Source organism: Cydia amplana, chromosome 11 (assembly GCF_948474715.1).
Source record: "Cydia amplana chromosome 11, ilCydAmpl1.1, whole genome shotgun sequence".
Lineage (NCBI taxonomy): Eukaryota > Metazoa > Arthropoda > Insecta > Lepidoptera > Tortricidae > Cydia > Cydia amplana.
This window is the reverse complement of record NC_086079.1, coordinates 17854303-17879133: the sequence shown is the minus strand read 5'-3', so window position 1 is coordinate 17879133 and position 24831 is coordinate 17854303. Positions and strand designations below refer to the sequence as shown.

General features: G+C 36.5%; 1 protein-coding gene across 1 annotated transcript; it reads left to right on the top strand.

The window, feature by feature from the left end:
- Nucleotides 1-21647: 21647 nt before the first annotated feature.
- LOC134652280 (uncharacterized) lies at nt 21648-24570 on the top strand. The gene has a single exon (XM_063507452.1). The coding sequence runs from the start codon at nt 21736-21738 to the stop codon at nt 24568-24570; it is 2835 nt and encodes a 944-aa protein (XP_063363522.1). The 5' UTR covers nt 21648-21735.
- Nucleotides 24571-24831: the final 261 nt, after the last annotated feature.

Sequence of the window (24831 nt, the reverse complement as noted above, 5' to 3'; positions counted from 1 at the left end):
CTTTGGAAGTGTCTCTCGCGCAAACTATCCAGTTTAGAAAAAAATGATATTAGAAACCTCAATATCATTTTTGAAGACCGAATGATTAATTGATTATATTTGGGTATTTAAAGCAGGGATGTTGCGAATATCCGCATCCGCATCCGCAACCGCGGAACTTCCGCATTAATTTCAACATCCGCATCCGCATCCGCATAAAATCGATGCGGATTTAATGCGGATGCGGATGTGGAACAGCTCGGTACAGGAATACTAGACTGCTAGGTATTTTAGTCATTAGCCAAAAAAACCTATTAGAAATTAGCAGTCAAGCGTGAGTGGGACTTAATGTACGGAACCCTTGGAACGAGAGTCCGACTCGCACTTGGCCGGTTTATTTAAATAAAAATTACTAAAATGTAATATTTGACGTTTTTTTATGTACCTATCTTGACATCCGCATCCGCATCCGCATCCGCATCCGCGGATGTGAGCCTTTAAAAATCCGCATCCGCATCCGCATCCGCATCCGCATCCGCATCCGCATCCGCATCTGCATCCGCATCTGCAACCGCATCCGCATCCGCATCCGCATCCGCATCCGCGGATGTCAGAAAATCGGCATCCGCAACATCCCTGATTTAAAGGTTGACAGGTGAACCTAATTGCTAGAGTAGAGTGATGTTTTTTAAAAAAAGTTTCACTTTTAAGAAAAAGAAGATCCAAACGAGACTGTCAATATAACCCATTAAAAATTTCTCATTAGGTATTATAGTAAATCAAATCTAGGGTCCGAACAGAAATTAGTAAATATTCAAGACGAACAACCTCCACACAACACCGCCTTTCTGGCGTGTCTTTATTATATCTTTGTATTTTAGCTATATACGTAGGTACAAAATATCTCACCTTTCCTGGATGCTGTCATGTAGGTAAGTACATACAAAATTCAGGGACCGGCCCGCTATCTCTTATATAGGTTTTGATAAGGCTTCTCACCATATCCTTTGCCTGGGTTAGCCGTCTTAAAGGGACGCCCTTTGGAAAGTCTTTTATCGAGGAAAGGGTCGTCTGACAAAATTGTAATTAAAGCATAATAAAATCATTTTGGGCATGTGCTTGTTTAATGACGCCAACTATATTAAATAATACTTTTTAAGGGTGTGTAATGCTTAATATAATTATAAAAAAAAACTATCATACATTTGTTATAACGCCATTTGATATATTATTATACGTTATAATGTAATTTTTATTATACGTTTCCTTTGTTATATTGTGATTTCATCTAAACTGTCATTGATACAATGCCTATTGTAATATAATTTTTAATTAGTATAAATACATGTTTTATAATGATATTTGTTATAATATATTTTTGTATAACGTAATACTTCATACAATTTTATCAAATATAAATACATATATTGAATAACATTTTTTGTCATATTTCATTTAATGATAACGTAAAGTTTTACAAAAGTTTATAGTTTTTATTCTAGGGAGGTCGCAGTTCTAACCTAACCTAACCAATTTTTTCACGGTTTTCAATTCTGCAAGGGCCGTAGTTCAAACTTAACCTAAACCATTTTTTTACTAGGTATTTTATTCTACGGAGGGTCAAAGTTCTAACCTAACCTAACCTAACCCTCCTTTTGCTAGTAGTTAGTTATTCGTTTGTGCGGAGTCGCAGTTCTAACCTGACCTAAACCATTTATGTCATGCACATGAACCTATAATATTACGGACAGAGTTTCGCTTACAACACAGCTGTGATTCCAACATCCACCAGTTTCTAAGTATTTACGCGTGACACACACACATTGACAGCCCACATCCACCAGTTTGCCGTCAGACGAATCGAAACGTCATTAAAGTAAACATGTCGAAGAAAAATATAAAATATGCCGGCATGCGTAGTTAAATCCTGCTAGAATTGTACCGATCGAAAGAAAAAAAGTCACGGAATAACTTTTCATACTTAAGTTTATCAATTAGTACGTAAAATCACGATAATTTGTTGTTTATAAATTATCAAACTGCAAAACAGGAGTGTGACCAGTAACATGAATAGGGTAATTTCCCCAAAGTAGGGTAATTGATACCCTTCTTATTAAATCATTATTTATTAAGAGATCATTTAGGTAAATGGTTAAATTATTGATTGTGCATTTCAAACTAGGTCGGTATGGTAATTTCCCGATACTAAGGAGCGATACTTAACGTTTATTTGTTATGTATTATAATTTTTTTGTTGAAAACCAGATGTGTTTCAAGTTAAATGTATAAATTAAAAAAACGACGACGAACTGATTTCATTACGATGCTAAATATCATTAGGTATTGAAAATAATGTTTGCACAGTAATTTTGCAATATTGCGCATTTTCAAGACCTATAAAATCAGATACGTACACACCTTTTTTATTGTCTAACGTAAAACTGTCCTAATTTTTTATTTTAAATAAAAAAAAAACTAGGACGATATTAAAAATAATTGTTTCACCATTAGGGGAGAATTTGTGTTACATGGTAACACTCGTCTACACGCACACATTCAAACCGGCCGCCATTGCAGTGTCACAGTTTGTCTTAGGTGACAGTCCGTCCGTAATATTCTAGGTCCATGGTCATGCAACTATTATGCCACACAAATAATTATGCGATAAAGATAAGATAAAGATAAAAGATAGTTTATTCAAGTAGGCATAATTACAATGCGCTTATGAACGTCAAATAAGCTAGGTAGACCGGCTCCAACCCTACACCTCTGCCCCGAGAAGATTTAAATCCCCCCTCAATTGGAGGAGGGTATCCCATTATGGGACCGGCAACAAACTCGGCGAGACACACCTTTTCAAAAATAATTAACATGCATTACGAGAAAATAAGGAAAAAAAAATACAATTTAAATTACTATAGAATTCATGCAATTATTAAAAAAATATATGGAAATAATACAAAAATACAGCATCCGAAAGTTTCATAATTTAAGTTTTTTTAACTTTCAAAAACGAAATAAGTAAGGATACCATTCGATTCCTCAAATTTTATCCAAAAAAAGATTGTATAGCAACTATATACATAAACGCAATATTTCACCGACAAAAATGCAATTTTCTTGTTTTGTTCATACTTCAAGATGCGATCTCAGTGACCTTGTCGTCACGTTCATATAGCGATTTGTTAGGGGCGTTTCGCGAGTTAAGTACGACTGTCGGACTTTGACTATCATTTCTGACTTTTGTATTCCTTTAATGCAATGGGTACCATATAGACATTTGATCCTAAAAACAAACCTGATTGATTGATACCATAAATAAATGAAAATTTGACATCTAGCCTATATATAGGGCAAATACTCAACCCTGACATTGTTTATATTACTAACTGAATGGACAAACCAAAACAACAGACAAAGAGATTCATTACGAAGAAGTGCTAGCAATTTGTTCAACCAATCCCTGGATAGAACTGGGTTTGCTTTTTAATCTATCTCTGTCGAGAAAATCTGGAACACTAAAGAATACTGTAATTAATACTAGCGAACTCGGTACTGTAATTAATACTAGCGAACTCCGTACTGTCTCTCATTGAATATCATAATTTTCGAAATTCGTGGACTAGACGCTTCAATCTAGAAAACGTTTCCATGACGATTTTACAACAAAAATTCGTCCGCCATCTTGGATTTACTAATGGCCATAACTTTTGAAATATTTACCCCCGAGAACCTAGAAAACGATAGCCATAACGACTTTTACGTAAGAGTTGGTACATTATGTCCACAATTTTGGATTCTAGAATGGTTATTTTAATAGCTACTTATTCTCCTAATCGGGGCAGAGACAAATCCAACAAGCAGAAAATCATTAAAATTGTTTTATGCTCATAACAACACTTAAGTTTTTCTCCAAAAAACGGTTTTTATGTTCCGATCACCACATTGAAAGAACTTAGTCCCTAATATCAAAAGCGGTACCTAATATTCGAAAAGATATCTGATATGTTTTGGATTAAAGCAATCTCGGAATAATCAAATAAAATATCTCCTCGAAAATCCTTAAACATCTGTCAATAGACAATGATTTATAACTCAAGATAGGTTATAGGCGTTCCAAAATTGAAGCGCTTAACTTGTGACAAATTGGACAAGTTTCCTTTAGACGCGGCTGGACAAGCGAGAAATGTGCACGTGCTAACGAGCTCCCGCACACCGAAAGAGAAAGAGACGACCTTATGTTTAACAACGAGTGTGACAAAGATGGATGTAATGAGAAAACTAATCAAAAATAACAGATTTCTTCGTAGGCACAGAAATAAATATGGAAGTATTTTTTGTGCTCCTCAAGTATGAGTATAACCTATCTATGGTTATATAATATCATTGTCAATAGAGATCAAAATGTATTCAATAAATATTGGTTCAGATTACGCCAAAAATACATCACTCAATGCTGCTCAATGCTCAGTTACGGAATTCATCACTCATCGCTATGTTAAGGGAGGCTGCCATTAAAACAGTAATTCCGGGGGAAAACGGTAACATATGTTTCAAATAAAAAAAAACCGGCCAAGTGCGAGTCGGACTCGCGCACGGAGGGTTCCGCACCATCAACAAAAAATAGAGCAAAACAAGCAAAAAAACGGTCACCCATCCAAGTACTGACCCCGCCCGACGTTGCTTAACTTCGGTCAAAAATCACGTTGTTGTATGGGAGCCCCACTTAAATCTTTATTTTATTTTGTTTTTAGTATTTGTTGTTATAGCGGCAACAAAAATACATCATCTGTGAAAATTTCAACTGTCTAGCTATCACGGTTCGTGAGATACAGCCTGGTGACAGACGGACGGACGGACGGACGGACAGCGGAGTCTTAGTAATAGGGTCCCGTTTTTACCCTTTGGGTACGGAACCCTAAAAAAACAACGGGTTGCACTCCGGGAGTGCCGACCGAAGTGAAAACTCAATGACATCTTACGTCTTACGTCTTACGGTCACGTGATCGTCTTACGCTGTCTCGAGTTTAACATTTTTTCCCCACTTCAAAAAGTGCACAGCGCCGCTAAAGAAGTTTTCACTTCAAAAAAATATTTTCGGTGAAACTGATTGAATTTGATTGACAACTTTACTGTTTTCATTAAAATTTTCAGCGTATTATGAATTCTGGGCATTCTGGCATTTTACGTTTACACAATACAGATGTACAATGCATGCTGATTTGTGTACTTTGTTTTACGAGTAATTTATAATTAATGTAATGCTTTTTTATTTTTATGTTTCATGTAGATAAATATTATTACCGTAACAGAACTTAGTGACCAAATAGATAAGTCTTATCCAATCCAATTTTGACTATTTCCCAACAACAGAGGACTCGTTTGTTAACTGTTTCTTACATAAAATAAATGCCTACTAATATAAATGCGAAAGTAACTATATCTGTCTGTCTGTTACCTCTTCCGAATGATGTAAATGAAATTTATTATGGAGATAATTTGAGGCCCGAGGAAGGCCATAGGGTACTTTTTATAAACAATAATTAGAAAAAAAGAAACGCGCGGATAACCCGCGCGGATAACTCATGCCATTCATTTCAATGGTACAAAAATATGATTCAATTCATGTCCATTTACCCTGGATCTACTAAATATGTGGCTGAGGTAAATATAAATCCGTATCAGATTGCGGCATGTCAAGGGTACAGCTGACATCTGTCAAATCGGAAACTGGGGCGCGGTTTATATCGCCATTTTATGTAGCGGGCTATGTTTGAATATAATCTTGTGTATTTGTTTTCGTGCGGTAAAGTGGAAATGCCATTTCTCTCACACACACACACACACACACACCACATTTTATTTCCGATAATTTCAAGGGTGCATTTCTGAGCCTAAATCAAGTAACTTTCTCAAAGAGACCGGTATTCTAATTAACTCCATTTTGGAGATACATTCATACTCCATTTGTGTAATCAATCAATAATTATTATTTTTTCTGATAAGACTACGAGCGTGTACAGTTGCCTTATGGTCTGTATAAATGTTGATTAGTGTTTAGTACGAGTTCATACATACATTTGCAGTGCTAGGTACTAAACTTAAGTAGGTATACTATCTCGGACGATAGATGTTCGAAATAAAATGTATATGTCACAGTTTTCAATTGTTTGATTGAGTTAAATATAATGCCCGTGTTACAACGACACTATATGCAACATTTAATTACTTCTATAAAATGTAAATATACAGCGTGTGGCCTGTAACACGGGCGAAAAATTAAAACGTAAATTCTACTCCTCAAACTAGACAATGTTTGTTCAACGACTTTTAAAAATAACTTGTGGTTTGGATTTTAAAATACTTTAAAATTTATTTATTCGAACACGCAATGTATCACGAAATTGATTATGCCTGTACGGTGACAAGACTGACAGGCAATGTCAATTAGACGGAATTTAAAGTACATTGAAAATATTATTTAGTTTGTTCGAAAAAGGGACTACATAATTTCAAAAAGTTGTTGAACAAAAGTTTTATTGTTTGAGGAGTAGAATCTACGTTTTAATTACTCGCCCGTGTTACAGGCCACATGCTGTATATATATATGTATATGTCGCAGTCGGATCGTATAATCCGCCGTATTACATTACGGCTAGCCGTTTTACAAAACAGGGGCGTTTTGAAATGCGGCGGTTCGACGATTAGCCGGATTGTCATTGCGATACGTTCTTCAATAAGGCGGCTTACGTTTAGCCGCATCGTATCTACTATTTAGATTGTAGAGTGACCAGTTCTTTCGGTCGCCTACGTAACCGGAGTTTGACAATGTTTGCAATTTAATTTATTTTTACCATGGTCCCACCGCACTACATGTGTTTCTTTTCCAAAACATTTCCTTCACAACTTAAATAGACGGAGCCCCGCAAGCGGAGCTCCTATTTCGGGGCGGTTTGCCCTTCGGGCATCTGAAGCTACCTAACGAACCTAACCTACTTACCTACCTACGCTTTTTCCCCAAAGTGTAATGTTTTCACGGACGTCTCACTAAATCAATAGGTAGGTAGTTTGGGTTCGTTAGGTAACTTCAGATGCCCGAAGGGCAAACCGCTCAGAAATAGGAGCCCCGCGAAGCGGGGCTCCGTCTAGTTAAGTTGCGAAGGAAATGTTTTTTGAAAAGAAACAGTCCGACGAACTCCAGATTTGATGGACACCCCAGCGTTTTTCATAGTTTGTTGTTGTCATGTCAGGCAGCGCCACGAGTGTTAAAAATGGGAACTAAAAACTGTCAAAGCGGCGGCTAATGACTCGCTGTATTACATTACGGCTAGCCGTGTTGAAGAACGTATGGCGCCGAATACATTCCGGCGGATTTTCATTCAGCCGCATTCAATCCGGCTAATCGTCGAACCGCCGCATTTCAAAACGCCCCTGTTTTGTAAAACGGCTAGCCGTAATGTAATACGGCGGATTATACGATCCGACTGCGACATATATATATATTTTTTTAATTAACTATACATACTATTTAGTTTTCTTCAACGTACTTAACCATACCCCGAAGTTAACGGAATTAAATAAAAACACGATGTATAGAAAAACAATTATTATATTAGGTATACTTTTAGTCCGCTGATTTTAGATGCATACGAGTATAAATTTGAATCTCGTATCATTTTACAAGGCAATCTCAAGAAATAGCTGTCATTTAAGTGACATTTTCCTAACCCATCTGGCAATTTTCGCCTAGAGATCATCTCTTATGCAGAGCCAAGCGGCAGGATTGCTGTATTAAATATGAATCGCGCCCGAAACTTACCCGTGTCTTGGCAGGTAGACCCACTTATACATTCACTGCAGTTGGCTTATAAGATAATAAACAGTTCTCTTAAGTAGTATTGAAGTGGATACCTTTGAATGTAAAATTGAGAGCTGTAGAAAGTTTCCCGTCTTCACTTCTGCTTGACTCAGTACTTAAATAAGTAATATTTCAGTCATAGAATAATAATGTGTTAAAGTTAGACCAAGAAAAGTCTGCAACGATTTTGACAGCACACGCAGTGCAAGTATTATTGTAAACGTTAAACTTCTATGAGATTATGATTATGACGACATAATATAAAACAAAGTCGCTTCCCGCTATCTGTCCCTGTGTATGCTTAGATCTTTAAAACTACGCGACAGATTTTGATGCGTTTTTTTTAAATACATAGTGATTCAAGAGGAAGGTTTATTTATAATTTATTAACCCGTGCAAAGCGCGCGGGTCGCTAGTGACTTATAAATAACACTTGCACTGCGTGTGCTATCAAAGTCGTTGCAGAATTATCTTGGTCTAACTCTACCAGACCACTTAGCATGGGTTGCGTTCTCTTATGCTCGCTTGACCACGAATTGCTATTTTTCACGCATCGGCATCGTTTCTCATACCTACACGAAGTCTGGAGTCGATTCTGATTTAACAATTAGTTACGGCTTTGAACTGGTTTTGATACGATCGTCTCGGTGATTGACGCGCATCTCACCCGCGTGCACCAATCAGCAGCGTGAGCGATCTTCGAGGTCGTATCAAAATTAAATCGAAACCATGACAGATTTTTAAATAAGAATCGGCCTCGTAAGTGATTCTGCTCGTAGTGGGTGGAAGATTTAGCTAATGCACCTGAACAGCCGGTGATCGTCTGAATGAGTACTCCATTAGGCCTCTACGGGCCTAATGCAGCGGATAAAAGAACTAGAAATAGAAATAGAAATAGAAATATATTTATTTGCCATTAAATGTGGTATACAATGGTGTTACATTATTATTTATAGAGCCATACACATTTAGGCTTTAAAAAGCCATGCAAAGTGAAATTATACTAAATTTAAGTTTAATTTACATTATTATTTTTAAACATAAACATGCATTATTAAACTAGTTATAAAAAACTATTAAAAGTCTTAAAATTCTAAAATTATGAAGATACAGTTTTATCTAAAAATTCATTCAGACTGTAGTAACACTTGTCAACAAGGAAAGAGTACAGTTTGTTTTTAAATTTTTTAAGCGGTAGCTGTTTAAGCTCATCAGGCAGTGTGTTAAATATTTTAACGCACATTGCGTAACAGCTTTTATTTTTCATGACTGTATGCATATTAGGGAGTACTAGTCTGTCAGGATATCTAGTGTTAAAATGTGTTATATCTCTTTTCATGACGAACATATCGGGGTGCAATTTAACAAATACACAAACTTCATATATATAAATCGAGTGCACCGTTAACAATTTCAACTTAATAAAAGAACTTACACATGATGTTCTTTGAGGCCAGTTTTGAGGGATGTTACATAATGCTCTAATGCATTGTTTTTGTGCTATAAAGGCCTGATTTATACATGATGAATTGCCCCAAATCAATATACCGTACCTTAAATTGGATACAACATAAGCATGATATGCCATTATAGCAGTTTTCATATCAGTTATGCGTGTCAATCGCCATAAAACATATACAAATCTATTAATTTTTGAGCATACCTTATCCACATGCGTTTTCCAAGTACATCGATCATCTAAAGCAAACCCTAAAAACGTAGTGGTATCACATTCTATGAGAGTGTGTCCATTATAGGCTATATGCAGTTTATCCTTCTTTCCTTTTCTATTAATAAATTGAATGTACTTTGTTTTATCAATATTAACTTGTAAATTATTATTATTTAACCATTTAATTATGTCAGCAATAGCAGTATTAATAATATTCTCATAATTTTCATTATCCCTATCGCAAATAACGATTGAGATATCGTCCGCAAATAAGGTACAACTGTGACTTGTAATTAGAGGCAGATCGTTAATGTATAAAATAACTAGAATCTGCTGATGATAGTGCTCATTTGTAAGATTTTATGCTCGGTGGTACAAAGAAGTGCGAGCTATAATAAAGTGACTCCAATAACTATGAAGTTTAAGGTATAACACTTTTTAATTTAATTTTTTTGACACTTCGAGATCGAATGCGCTCCCAAATTTTAATAGGTATTATGATCTTTCTTAGCCCGTAGGGACTTTTTACATCTCCAAACTTAGTGTATTAACCGTAATATGAATAGCGAGGGATCGTATTGTTTTTCACGTGCGCAATTTTTCGGCTTATTTCACAGTATACTTATATTTTAACAATTTTTTACTGAAACTGAAAATAAACGATGAAATAAATCAAGAGTAACAATAAATTAGAGTGGATAAACACCTAATTGCCGAGTTGTTAGCAGCTTTGAAAAACAAACATACCTACCGTTCTTTATGAGTCTAATATCATTGCAACTGGGAGCTTACTTATTCACGCAATAAAATTTTGGCAACATTTAAAAGTCAAGACGAGGAAACAACTCAAAATTAACATCAAATTAGTTTGCCACTCTTGTGGATAAAATGGACCTTTCTTATCAATTTTTGACGAATAAAGAGACCCTTTAAGAGGTGTGTGGTAAACTTATGCATCTTTGAAAGTAGTCGGACACTACAACAATACATATCAAAATATACTTACATATAAGGTAAGCCGGAAACATTGCCCTGTTTAAATTAATGCACTTTGTATGAGCCAAACCACAGAACAAGTTAGAATGGCGATGCGAGCAGGGTACGTGTCGCCGCCGGTTATGAGCAAACGCTCGCATGCTACTCGCCCGCGCTGACCGAAAAACGTAAACATGCCTTTTGCGCCACAATAACGTTCAGATTAAGAAGCCAGACATCAAATCTGTCTAAAGGAGGCGTATCCATTCACCACGCACACAAGTTTTTACTACCGTTGCGCGAGTGTTAGTAAATGTGGAGAGGAACGAGCGGCGACACCGGTTCCGATACTAACTGCGCGCGATAGCCGTTCTAACCTCTTTAATAATATGTTCTGTGAGCCAAACCCTGGTGGTAAGTTTTACAAATAGTTCAAATTCAATCTACTTATCACCTTTTAAACCTATCTACTACATGTAGAGTTATTCGACCCGCATCCGATTCGCCAGACAGAATTACGGAATGTAAAAAAGTAAGTGACAATAAAAAGTTTAAGTTAATATAATATCTACTAATTAGAAGACTGTTGTGATTAGTTCTGATAAAACCTTATGACTTATTTCAATATGTTTACTCTGAAATAAACCCAAAAATTGCGCACGTGAAAAATAATACGATTCCCCGCTGTTCATATTAATTTGTAAACATTCGAGCACTTAAAACATGTTTACATAATACGGACTTGTTTATACAACAGGGCTTTTAAAAGTTCATTTTAGTTTTTCACAATGAATCACTTTAAGTAACACATATCACGTTAATTCAATTTTAAATTTGAGTTCTATGGCAAAGGAAATAAAATCAATTTTTCATTGAAATGTTGTAGTAAATACGCAATTTTATTTTTTTCCAGTGGTAATGGACTATTTCGGAATGAATTAAGGGAGGAAGGAGTACCTAATATTACAGTTGTGTGTAGAAAACATTGTCAATCAAAATCATAATAGAAATGTGTGTAAAACATTTTTAATGTGCGTTTGTGTAGAGGTTAAATGATGGTATTTTGAAAAAACTATGATTACTCGTATTTTTAGTTAAATAATTGAGGTTTTATTTTACTATGCCATTTTGTAAATGACGTTTAAGCAAAAAACCCAAGGGACACCTAGAGAACTACAGAGAAAACTAGGCTAAATGCTTGTTTAGGCGGTAACAAAATAAAAAAAATCTTTTTTTAAACATGATATACTATTTTTTACTCTCTCTCTCTCTCTCTCTCTTTCTATGAAATAATATTTTGGAAAGTTAAATTTGTACCAGCTTATGTCAGTCTACCTACATGCGACAAAATAAAATGACTAACAAAGTCATGTAACCAAATGTAACCTTAAACCAACTTCTAAGAGTATTTGCCTGCTTAACATTCCCATGTCCCTTGAAATACTACACCGTCTACATTTTGTAGCAAAGTATCCACTTTAAACCGTGAAGTTTGATAGGTATGAGTAGAAAATAAACTAACCTCAAAATCGTCAAATACTCTGAACACAGATTATAAAGCAAATTATAAAGACAAATGTGGCTTTCCAAGAGAGAAGCTATAAGCTTCAAGATTCATTATGCTTCAAGTGCTATAAGGACCATTTTATCAAAATTTCTGTTGGCATTTCAGATAAAACGGTCCTTATTTAACATGGAGCATAAGGACCCTTCAGTGATGGAAAGCCACAAATGTGTAGGTAATGTAAGGAGTGGTCCGGAAAAAAAGTAGCATCATATTATGTGGATTTTATATTTTTATTTTATAGTATATTAACTAATTTACAAAAAAACTGCTTCATAATCAGCAAAAAAAATATACCATATAATTCACAGCTACTTTTTTACTAGACCACTTCTTAGGTATGCCGGGCGTTAAAGTAACCTAGCTAAAAACCTACTGTAGTTCATAAAATATAACAAGAGGGAATTGATTGTGCTTTCGTATTTTTCGAAATTAATAACGCACAGTAATGTTATTTTTTGTATTTTTCGTAAATCTGATGATCGCTGCAAAACAGTTCAACGTATTTATATGTAACGACAAAGAGTTGTCGCACACAAGTAGGTACAGGGATATATGACCTAAGTTAGACAATTAATTTCCAAAGTTCGCAAGATTATCCGAGCATGTCGCTATTAGTTAGAATTGACGTATCCTGAACAGTTACAGTAGTGAGAATTCAAGCTTAGCTATTCAAACAATGTCACGGTAAAATAATTGAAACAGTAACTTCTATACGAGATTAAGTCGCGATTTAATCCGCTTGATAGCAAATGGTAACCTACAAGAGACTGCAACTTTTGAGGTATTAGGATAAAATGGCCGCTCTTTAGGGCCATTTATTTGGTAAGAAACTCTAGAATCGAATTCAAAATCACGTGGGATTCTCGAATCCGAGAGTCATATTAGGTTGCCAAAACACAATACAATACAATACAAATACTCTTTATTGTACACCTCAATAAAAGAAAACAATACAAATAAAACAGAAATACAAGCAGAGGTAAACAACAGGCGGTCTTATCGCTAAAAAGCGATCTCACAAAACACACACGAAAGCGAACACGATCATGTAGTTATAATAAAATTTGAAGTGTTAACTCTTTCAGGAAAACACTATAAGGGTAACATTCCATTTTACGTACGCATATACATATTATATAATATACTTACCTTTAAACTAAAAACACAAATTAGGCGTCATAAATGGCAGCACAACGATATTGACAACGACGTAGGGCTATGCTGCCCACTACTACCACACAACAGATTAAATTTAGAACATATTGCGCGAGAATACGGCCCGATAAACAACTGAATTAGTTTTCTAAACGTCTGTTAGGGCTCATTTAGACAGTGCGCGAACTCGCATGCGAGTTTCATTACATTGCGTTATTTGATCGGTTGGATGTAACTAAAATGGTATACGAGTTCGCGCGCCGTCTAAATGAGCCCTTATGGTTATTGTGGGTGCAAGGCCCCTCATGCTCTACAAGAGTTGATGCAAAGCAGTTGATGAGTTAATGAACTGGTAGCAGTATTTAGACTAGTTGTACAATTTGCTCAGTCCATCGCACAGCGGATATTGGCCACCAGATTGATGCTCCAATGTCGGTGTTACGTGTCAATAGTTCGTACCTAATTGCTTTGATGTCTTATATTTGCTCTGCGTATTGCTGTGGCGCCTCCTTGCGGATGTGGTTCGCATCTCATCCAAGCGTTTAATAGATGACGCTACATTTTGTTCTACATAGTTGTTATTTTATTTAAAAATATTTCGCTTATATAAAATACATTCTCAAGCCCTTAAATTTACCTCTAGAATAAGAAATAAGCGGTTTTAACTTATTATGTTTTATTTTGTACTTGCTATAACTGTTCCAAATTGTAGGCTATCTACGTCAAACGGTCTCTGAAAAAAACACATTTAACCGATTTGCAAGACCTTTGCTCCGTGAAAAAAGTTGTGTACGGAACACTAAATACTGCATCCATAGTGTTGAAAACGTTTTCAATCGATAGGTACCTAAGCATTTTATTTCCTGAATCAAGAATTGACATAACAATTCATAAATTATCTCGAGTGCCTGGTAGATAGTATGAGACTGTGAGATTTAACATGTTGATAACATGCGTGATAGTAAAACACATAACATAACATACACACACACACACACACACACATTCGTAACATTTTGGTAAACGCAGGCGGCAGGAGGAATGATGTCTAAGAAAGAGCGCTTCTACATTTTCCAAAATCGATATGAGACACGGACATACACACACACACAAACACACACACACACACACACACACACACACACACACACACGCGCGCGCGCACTCTTTACTATCCTACTTTTTGCCGAACCCTTTAAGCATGATCGAACCTTCTAATTATTAAGTTATTTATGATTAAAGTCTAACTATAATGTACCTAAATCGTTAACTATCGTATTGTCTACAGAAAAGACTCCAGTTTTCCCGAACATTTATGACCCACGTAGCAACGTTACAAGTTTTTTTTACTTCATATACCTAATAAATCACACTATGGGCCCGATTCGGATTTTGTAATAGACATCAATTAGATATCTTTTAGACATCGCCAAGATACGATAACGATGTGTTTAAGATCTAACCTGTAAAATTTGACATTTCCGTGATTCTGGAGATACTCTTGAACGATTTCCACAAGATATTACTTAGAGATCTAATTCACATCTAATAGATATCTAACACGATCTATCGTAAAAGTGACATTGGTTGCCCGAATTGCGCTGCAAAAGAGAACTAGTTGAAATCTAAACTATAACGTATCTAGAATGTGTCATGATTTATTTATGTTTACATTAAAGATAGCAGTTGAATAATAATTTTAATGTGGTACTATTATTGCGTTACCCCGATTAATACAGGGGTAGTTGGGAAAATAACATTATACTACTGGCAACATGGTAGGTAGTGGGGACACGAGGCCAGTTGGACAGGCTCGTGCAGTTCGTTCACTTGGGTCGAGGCAGTCAAAGAGGACACATCGTGAAGGATTGGTCAGATCAGACTACCTGCAAGTACCTCCATTGTTGTATTATTAATAGGAGAGTAACCATACTAGAAGAACCACCTCAAATCAGAAGTGTTAACGTACCACTAACCCACAGTTGGATTTTAAGGTTTATCTTGAATCCTACTTTTTATGAAACGTAAGTTATAGAATTAAAAAGTATTTTATTTCATGAGTTTGGGACGACTACATGTTTCAGATATAAGTTTTGGTGATTGCTTGTAAGTACATAACTACCTACATATTTATAAGAAATTTTCAAAAAGAATGCATGATGAAGGTGCAGGTAGTTTTAAAACTCCCGAGTAAATAATAGTCATTAAAAGTATCTCATATTGCTTCTTCGTTAGCAACTGAATGTTAATTAATGTGCATTTTTACTATTTTTATTAAGAAAATTAAGAATTAACGACTATAGAGGTTACGTTATGTGATGGACCACATAGTCCCATAGACCATCCGGTATCAGTATCAGTAACTATAGTGTGCTATAAAAAGCCGTTTTGTCAGATATTAGATGATGCAGAAAGAAAGGTTCATGTGGATCTTCAAACGTTTAACTTAGAAAAGACGTGATTATAACAATTATTAACTTACGAGTAGGTGACTACAGCGTAATGATGTATTAACGTAAAAATGGTTAAAATAATGTATTAGCTTGTAAATTCCTTTAAAGTTGCAAGCGCTTAAAGTAGGCTGCGGTGCCGGCTAACATGTGGCCGCCGCTTTTTGTGAGGTTTTGAAAAAAAAAAAAACCGCTTTAGAGATGAATTGGTATTTATTTAAAGGTTGTGTATCATCGATTATTGTGACCATGAGTTTATGATAAATAAGTAAACGCCATTTTTGATGACACTATAAGACCGATCTTTAGACAACCGATAAGCTTGATTTTTGTTTGACGTGAGCGTACGTCGAGGTAGTTGAGAATTGGGTGAAACGAATGTTTCTTTTTGACGTGAGTGTGCGTCATTGAAATTGAGAATTATTTAATGCGAACGTGCGACTGATAAATTTTAAAGTATCGTATGGCTAGTAGTTTCTAAGGACCTGATCTGACTATGCGAGGTCGCGACAACGCGACGGATGTTTGTTTAGTCCCGAGAATGCGACCAATATTTTCTTTGATTTGTTCATACCTAATACATATCCTAACGTGAAATATTGTGAAATATAAACTTTTTGTTTTATTGTGATCGACAATTATAACAGAAATTAATTGTCATTTGACGGGATAAAGATACTCGATAGACCAGAGCAGTTTAAGATTTAGAGGTGATAAAATACATTATTAGATTATAATAGAAATATTTTATAGACAAATTACAGACTGAACTATTGATAAGTTACTCAATTTTGGCATGCAATATTACAGTTATTTGTTATTATTATTTATCAGCTAAAATTTTACGAGACTCGTAGTTTATGTTAATAAAAGTCATACCGTCGAAAGTGGATTAGCATACAGTATAGTATAATAGGACTATTAGTCATACAGTTTGTTTACATAATATGAAGTTTTAATAACATGAATATTAGGCCATATTAAGAGTTAGGACTTGAGAGTATGTCACAACACTGATTTAAACTTTCACAATTTAATATTGAGAGTATGTCGATTGATTGAGATAAATAAAATATCAGATTCATAATGTGAGCGTGCATTATGGTAAATTTACATGAGCGTGTGTAAATTAGATGATGAGAGTACTTCATAATGTGAGCGTGCATTATGGTAAATTTACATGAGCGTGTGTAAATTAGATGACGAGAGTACTTCATAATGTGAGCGTGCATTATGGTAAATTTACATGAGCGTGTGTAAATTAGATGACGAGAGTACTTCATAATGTGAGCGTGCATTATGGTAAATTTACATGAGCGTGTGTAAATTTGATGACGAGAGTACTTCATGATGTGAGCGTGCATTATGGTAAATTTACATGAGCGTGTGTAAATTAGATGATGAGAGTACTTCATAATGTGAGCGTGCATTATGGTAAATTTACATGAGCGTGTGTAAATTAGATGATGAGAGTACTTCATAATGTGAGCGTGCATTATGGTAAATTTACATGAGCGTGTGTAAATTAGATGACGAGAGTACTTCATGATGCGAGCGTGCATTATGGTAAATTTACATGAGCGTGTGTAAATTAGATGATGATAGTAATGTTAGTACTTCATAATGTTACATGAGAGTATGTACATTAGAAGATGATAGTTCGTCATGACGTTCAGAGTGCGTTACCTATAGTAAATTTACATAAGTGTATGTAAGAGATATTAATGAGATAATTTAAATGGGTTAAATCACATTAACTATATAGAAGAGGACTTGATAGAGCCGATATGTACAATAGTATAAAAGTCCTGTTAAATAATAAATGAAATATGACACTATTATGTACGTATTATACTTACACGAGCGGGTGTAAATTGAAATGCATTGATTCTAAATTTCTTAACTAGTATTTAATGACAGTAAAGAACTTTGAAAGAATTTATGATAATTGTATACATGAGTTTGTGTAAAATTACTATCCGATATGATCTACTAGTATGATTCGAAGCTATGTAGATACATGATGTAAGTAAATCGAAATACGTTGATTTTAAATTTTTTAACTAGTATTTAATGACAATAAAGAACTTTGAAAGAATTTATGATAATTGTATACATGAGTTTGTGTAAAATTACTATCCGGCGATATGATCTACTAGTATGATTCGAAGTTATGTACCTAGATACATGATGTAAGTATAATAACAATGTGAGAGAGCATTGTGGTAGCTTAACATAAGTGAAGTTAAGTTAAAAAAAAGTTAACCCAAGCTTTTGTATGGCAAAAATAAATAATATATTTATTTACATGAGAGCGAGTAATGGGAGTTTGTTTTATACAACTCTATAGGTAGAATTATTGTATTTTTGTCAGTGCCAGTTGATAGCTTTGTTTGTTTCTTTGCTGTGTTAGTTAGTTTGCGAAAGAAATACTTATTTTATAATTAATTTGTTTGTTTTGAAAGTGATAGGCTTACATGATTTCGGAGACATTTGGTGTTGAGAGGTTGGGGAGTTAGGAAAAAAGGAATTCTTACTCGAAGTCATTGAAAGTAGACAAAAAAAAAATAGAGAAGAATATTTAATATTTTATAAGACACAGCTGTTTCATTATTACTATCTAGAGGAAGACTAAACGAAATTTGGGAATAGAAAGACGCGTCCGAGTAAAAAGAACTGTGCGGTCTGTGTTCTATGAAATACTCAAAAGAGATATCTTTCACAATTCACTGACTCAAGTTACTTTAAGATGACGAGTTCATTAAAGGAAATGAAAGCCAAACCTAACTATTAGATTAAATATTATTTTGGATGGATAGTTTACATAGCGCTTTATAGATGTAAAAATAAGCTGTTCAATTTAACCTATTTAGAGCAACAGAGTTGACTATATACGCAGTCATGATGAAAGATACATGTGTGGCAGTTGTAGCTTCTTTTTACTATTGAAGTTGACTACTACTAAGTTGAATTTGACAGTATTTCAAACATTTAAATGAAATTGTGATAACAGGTTGATATCTTATATTGACTTGATCTTTTAGTTTTTGTTGAGTGAATACCTACTTTTAAGTCGCAACCTTTTGTGACAGTGGGTTTGTGAAATGGATCTGGCAACATGGTAGGTAGTGGGGACACGAGGCCAGTTGGACAGGCTCGTGCAGTTCGTTCACTTGGGTCGAGGCAGTCAAAGAGGACACATCGTGAAGGATTGGTCAGATCAGACTACCTGCAAGTACCTCCATTGTTGTATTATTAATAGGAGAGTAACCATACTAGAAGAACCACCTCAAATGGATCTAGTACGTGTCGTCTCTTGTGAATATCTTGAAGTTCGAATACGGTATGCATATATTTATTATCATTTGATTCTTATTTATTACCTCTAACTGGCAATATATTTCGGTGAAAATTAGCGGTTAGGCACAGTACAACAGTAATTCCAGTGTAAACTTTTAACTGATTGCGCCATAAATAAGGATGTGCTCGGATTCGCGATGTTAGAACGGATAAAGCAGAATTTATGGTCGCTAATGTACCTAGATTACTAGAATGTCATCATTTTATGGTCTTCGTCAGCAGTAAAATGCATGCTTCGAAAGCTAATTCACGTGTGTCGGTTAATAATATGCATTAGGTAGGTACATAATTACATCAAATGCTAATAATATTCGGTAATAAATGGAAATTATAAACACATGACGGTATTCAGTTTTAATAGTTTCCTCCTGAATACCACATCCGTTTTTTTAATTATTCATGTCTTAATGGTTATTTATTTTGTTATCGTATAACCGTGTAGGTAGTAGCTTTGCCCGATAGCGGCGATAGCACAAAATAAATAATAGTACTAAGTACAGAAGACTTACTCTCTAACAAAACGCGTCTGTTACGATCAGCACAGATATGGCCTCTAGGTGGCGACAGCGCCACGCGCGGCTTATGGCTTTCCCCAAAATTGGGGCCGAACGGATGTACTTAAAGCTAAGCCTGTAGCAAAGCGACGAAATCGCGGAGTGAGACACGTCTGCTGATAGGGTGAAAGTCGCCCATCAAATATAACTATGTGAAGAACATTTAATGGGCATATGAAAATAGGTAAAATATAAAAAAAAACTGTTCCACTCCTAGCAACCTATTTAAATTGCCCTTATTACGAACTACGAAGTCTAAGAATAACTAACATAAAGCGACATCGTTATTTCGTAAGAGCACCTTGTGTTTCGCTGCCCGACCACCTGTTGGTAGCGTTTTCATGCTCATGGTACTGTGACGTATGCGGGCGTCTCGGTAGTTCCACTGTGGTAACATAGGTGGCGCTGAAATTAGTTGTTCAGGAAAACTCTTTGGTGTGGTGTAGGTAAGTAAATTAGGAAATTTCGTGTGTTGGATGCGTTTTAAGCATGTGTGAGTGATCGTATTAATGTATGCATGTATGTGTCAAAATCAGTCGCAAATAAATCTTCAAACAGTCCACACGTCTATCTCTAAGAAAAATCCCTACATACAAATATCAACCTTATTACAAAGAACATTTGGTCGACATCGAACCGGAGGAGGAACCAGATAAGCGAAGTCCAGCCGGCCGGCGAGAACAATAGAGGACCGCATTCCTGAGCCTATAGTTGCTATTTGCAGTTGCAAGTTATAAGGAAATTATGACAAATTAAATAAAGTGAAGATTATCAAGTTGTGTTATCGTGTTGTTTACGTGAATGAACAAGTAAATACTGCAATATGAGTACTAACGAACAGTTAATTCGTGTTTTGGAGGATACAGCATTATTATTGAAGAAAACTGAAACTAATTTGAAGAAATGTCCCAAACAACGTTTAACTAAAGGCTACTTAGAATCTCGAGCACAGTGTATCGACGCTTATTGGAAAACATTTACATCGGCGCATAAACAACTGGTACAGAATACTACAATGCAGGAGCGCGGCGAGATGCAGTACTTTCTTAAGGAAGATTATTACGTCGTGGAGGAGTTATACCTATGTTTACAAGGTGATATCAAGGACGCGCTCGCTGTTGCCGCTCCCACACATGTTCAAGGAACAAGTTCGCTGGATATCACGATGTTCGAAGCTGTGCAACAACATGTCAAGTTACCTGCTATTGTTTTACCTGTGTTTTCTAATAACTATGAAGAGTGGCCGACGTTTCACGACTTGTTTACGTCGTTGGTACATAACAACACGAGTCTTAGTAAGGTTCAGAAACTGCACTATTTAAAGTCAAGTATCGCCGGTGAAGCCGCTGTCTTATTGAAGCATGTTACGATTACAGAACAAAATTATGAGTTAGCCTGGGAGACTTTAAAGCAAAGGTATGGTAATAAGAGGTTAATTGTGAACTCCCTTTTGAAGAGATTGTTTAATCAAAAGAAGACTACTACGCAAACATCTACTCAAATAAAACATCTACTGGACACTACGACGCAATGTTTGAATGATCTACAAAATCTTCAAGTGAATATTAACGAGTGGGATCCGTTCATAATATACCTGGTAGTGAACCGACTCGACAACGAAACTCATAAGGATTGGGAGGAACATGCCTACAGGTTAAGTGCTGACCAGTTGCCCAAGTGGACTGATTTAAGGAAATATCTCGAGTCGAAGTTTCGCACGTTAGAACTAGTTAACCCTGTCACGGCTACCGTACCTAAAGAAGCAAAATCAATTAAGGAGAAGTCTTACCATGTAACAACACCATCGAAAAGCTGTGTTTTATGTAGGGATGAACACACTTTATGTCACTGTCAAGAGTTCACGAAAATGTCACCTGTGGAGAGAATTGACTATGTGAAGAAAACTAAATTATGTTTCAACTGTCTCCTTCCTGGACATTCTGCATCACGATGTCGTCTTTCCTTTTCATGTCGTATATGCAAAAAGAGGCATCACACCATGATACACCAAGAGCAGAATAAGGAGTCAGTGAAAACTCAAGCTCACCACAGTCAGCTTACACACACACCACGAAGAAGACCCGCAGAACGATGAAGAAGTAGAAGTGGTGGAAATTTCGTGTAACTTTGCCTGCAAGAAATCCAAAGGCCTGCTAGCGACGGCAATGATATCCATTAGGGACGACGAAGGTCACGTGACTCCCCTTCGTTGTTTAATTGATCCAGGGTCAGAGTCAAGCTTTTTAAGCGAACGCGCAGCACAAGCTCTGCGAGTCAAGAGGTCACCTGTGAGAGGAACTGTTACCGGTGTCGGCGACCTCCAGATCAAGATCAACAGCGCAGCACATGTTCAAATATTGTCAAATCAAGATGACAGTTTCCAGCTAGATGTCAAGGCTTATATAATGCCCTCAAAGCTCACATCACAACTACCATCAAGGAAGATAAAGTATGACCCACAAGCCTGGTCACACATACAGGGACTCACTCTGGCTGATCCTAAGTTCCACCAGCCAGGGCGAGTAGACATGCTACTTGGTGTAAAAGTGTATGCACAAATACTAGAAGGAAAGGTTAAGAAAGGTCCACCTGGCACTCCATGCGCTCAAGAAACAAGCCTAGGTTGGATAATATTCGGAGACGTAGAAGGCACAGCAGACACTTTACAAGAAACCATAGTTGTGATGCATCATCAGGTCGACGTAGACGACATGTTAAAGGCATTTTGGGAGATAGACACTACAGATACAAAGAAGAGTCTCACGAAAGAAGAAGAAAGGTGTGAAATGATTTACAAGGAGACGCATACAAGAAACGAAGAAGGAAGATACATAGTAACGTTACCATTCAAAAAAGAAGAAACACTATCTCCAAAAGGACATACAAGAGACATCGCCATGCTGAGACTGAAACAACAAGAAAGAAGATTCGAAAGGGATCCCAATCTGAAGAATGAGTATGTTAAAGCTATAGAAGAATACATGAAACTAAACTACATTGAAGAAGTTCCTGAAGAAGAAGTTAACAAGGAAGCAGTATACCTACCATATCACGCTGTGATTAAAGAAGAAAAAGAAACTACAAAGACTAGAATAGTCTTTAATGCTTCTTCTAAAGGCTCTAATGGCGTATCCCTGAACGACGAGCTCCTAATCGGTCCCCATTTACAGGAAGACATGCGAAATCTAGTCATGAGATGGCGCATGCGACGTGTAGCCATGATATCAGACATAAAGAAGATGTACTTACAGATTCTGATGAGCCCGAAGGATACCGATTTCCAGAGGATACTATGGCGTAAAAATACAAGCGATCCAGTTAAACACTACCGACTGCTTCGCGTGACTTTTGGCACTGCTTCTGCGCCTTATCTTGCTGTCAAGACGCTCCAACAAGTGGCAGAAGATGAAGGCAAGGAGTACCCGCTTGCATCGAAAACCATAAAAGAAGATTTTTTCATGGACGACCTGATGACCGGGTCAGACACCGTGCAAGAGGCTGTAGATGTTGCCAAGCAGATCACTGAAATATTGAAGAAGGGAGGGTTTGCACTCCAAAAATGGGCTTCCAATAGCACTGACTTCCTAAAAGAATTTGAACCTTCAGAGAGAAGTACGCATGTCAAAATTGATATCGAGCTAGGAGGTACAATCAAGGCCCTGGGACTGTGCTGGAATATGGGCGAAGATATCTTCCAGTACACTTTGAACTTAGCAGATCCACCTGAAGTCATCACGAAACGAAACATATTGGCTGACATTCAGCGACTTTTCGATCCATTGGGTTGGATATCTCCTGCGTTACTGCCTGCAAAGAGAATTATACAGAAACTTTGGCTCTCACATGTTGGCTGGGACCATGAAGTAAACGAAGAAATAAAGGAAGAATGGCTAAGTCTACGAAATGGATTAGAGGAAATTAAGAATATAAAGCTAGATAGGTGGATGAATACGACACAGGACTCGATGGAAGATGTCACTATACACGGCTTCTGCGATGCTTCTAATTATGCCTATGGCGCCGTGGCTTATCTTCGCGCTAAAACACAAGATGGAGAGTACAAGACGACTCTAATAGCAGCCAAAACAAGAATAGGACCTGTGAAGCCAATGAGCGTCCCAAGACTTGAACTGTGCGGAGCTGTTCTACTATCAAAACTGCTGAAACAAATAAGCGAAGCAACCCGAATACCTACCAGTAAGATGTACGCGTGGACAGACTCTACAATTGTGTTATCCTGGCTGCATGGAGATCCTGCAAGATGGCAAACATTCGTAAGAAATAGAGTGGTTGCCATACAAGACATTATACCAAACCAATGGTATCATGTTCGAACTACGGAGAACCCTGCTGACATTTCATCACGAGGTATGGCGTTAAGTGAACTGAAGAACTGCGACCTCTGGTGGCATGGACCGCAGTGGCTGAAACATAAGAACATACAATTAGAACATCCAATAATAGAAGAGACAGACCTGGAAATGAAAAAAGTAACAATACAGGTTAACCTAAATAGAGATGAAAATACAGAAGTTTACAAAGCCTTACCTGAGAAGTTTGAAGACTATGATACTTTACCTGATTTACTGAAGTCCATCGTTTATGCCAGAAGATTCTTGACGTACCTAAAAGAGAAAAACACAAACACGGACAAGACTATAACAACACAAGAATTAGAGAAGGCACTACTAGTATGTACAAAGGCTGTGCAAGCAGAATATTTCAATGAAGACATACAAAGCTTAAAAACAAGAAAAAGAGTAAGCACTAAGAGCAAATTAAGAACTTTAAACCCTTACCTTGACGAAAATGATATCCTCAGGGTGGGCGGTAGATTGTGCCATTCTGAGTTAGATGAAGAACGAAAGCATCCTATAATTTTATGCAAATGTCACTTTACATACCTCATCATGCACGACGCCCACCGAAGAACCTTACATGGGCGATATCAGCTGACCCTGAATTATATACGGTCAAAGTACTGGATCAGGGATTACTAACAACTTACCTCAGAAAATGCCTCAAATGTGCAAGACATAATGCTACTACTAGAGATCAGCTGATGGGAGATCTGCCAAAACAAAGAGTAACACCTGCTAAACCTTTTCTAAATAGCGGTGTTGATTTTGCCGGACCTTACCAAATTTTGATGTCTAAGGGTCGAGGTGCTAAAACATGTAAGGCCTACATAGCAATCTTCATATGCATGGCCACGAAGGCTATCCACCTCGAATTGGTGAGTGACCTAACATCCGAAGCAT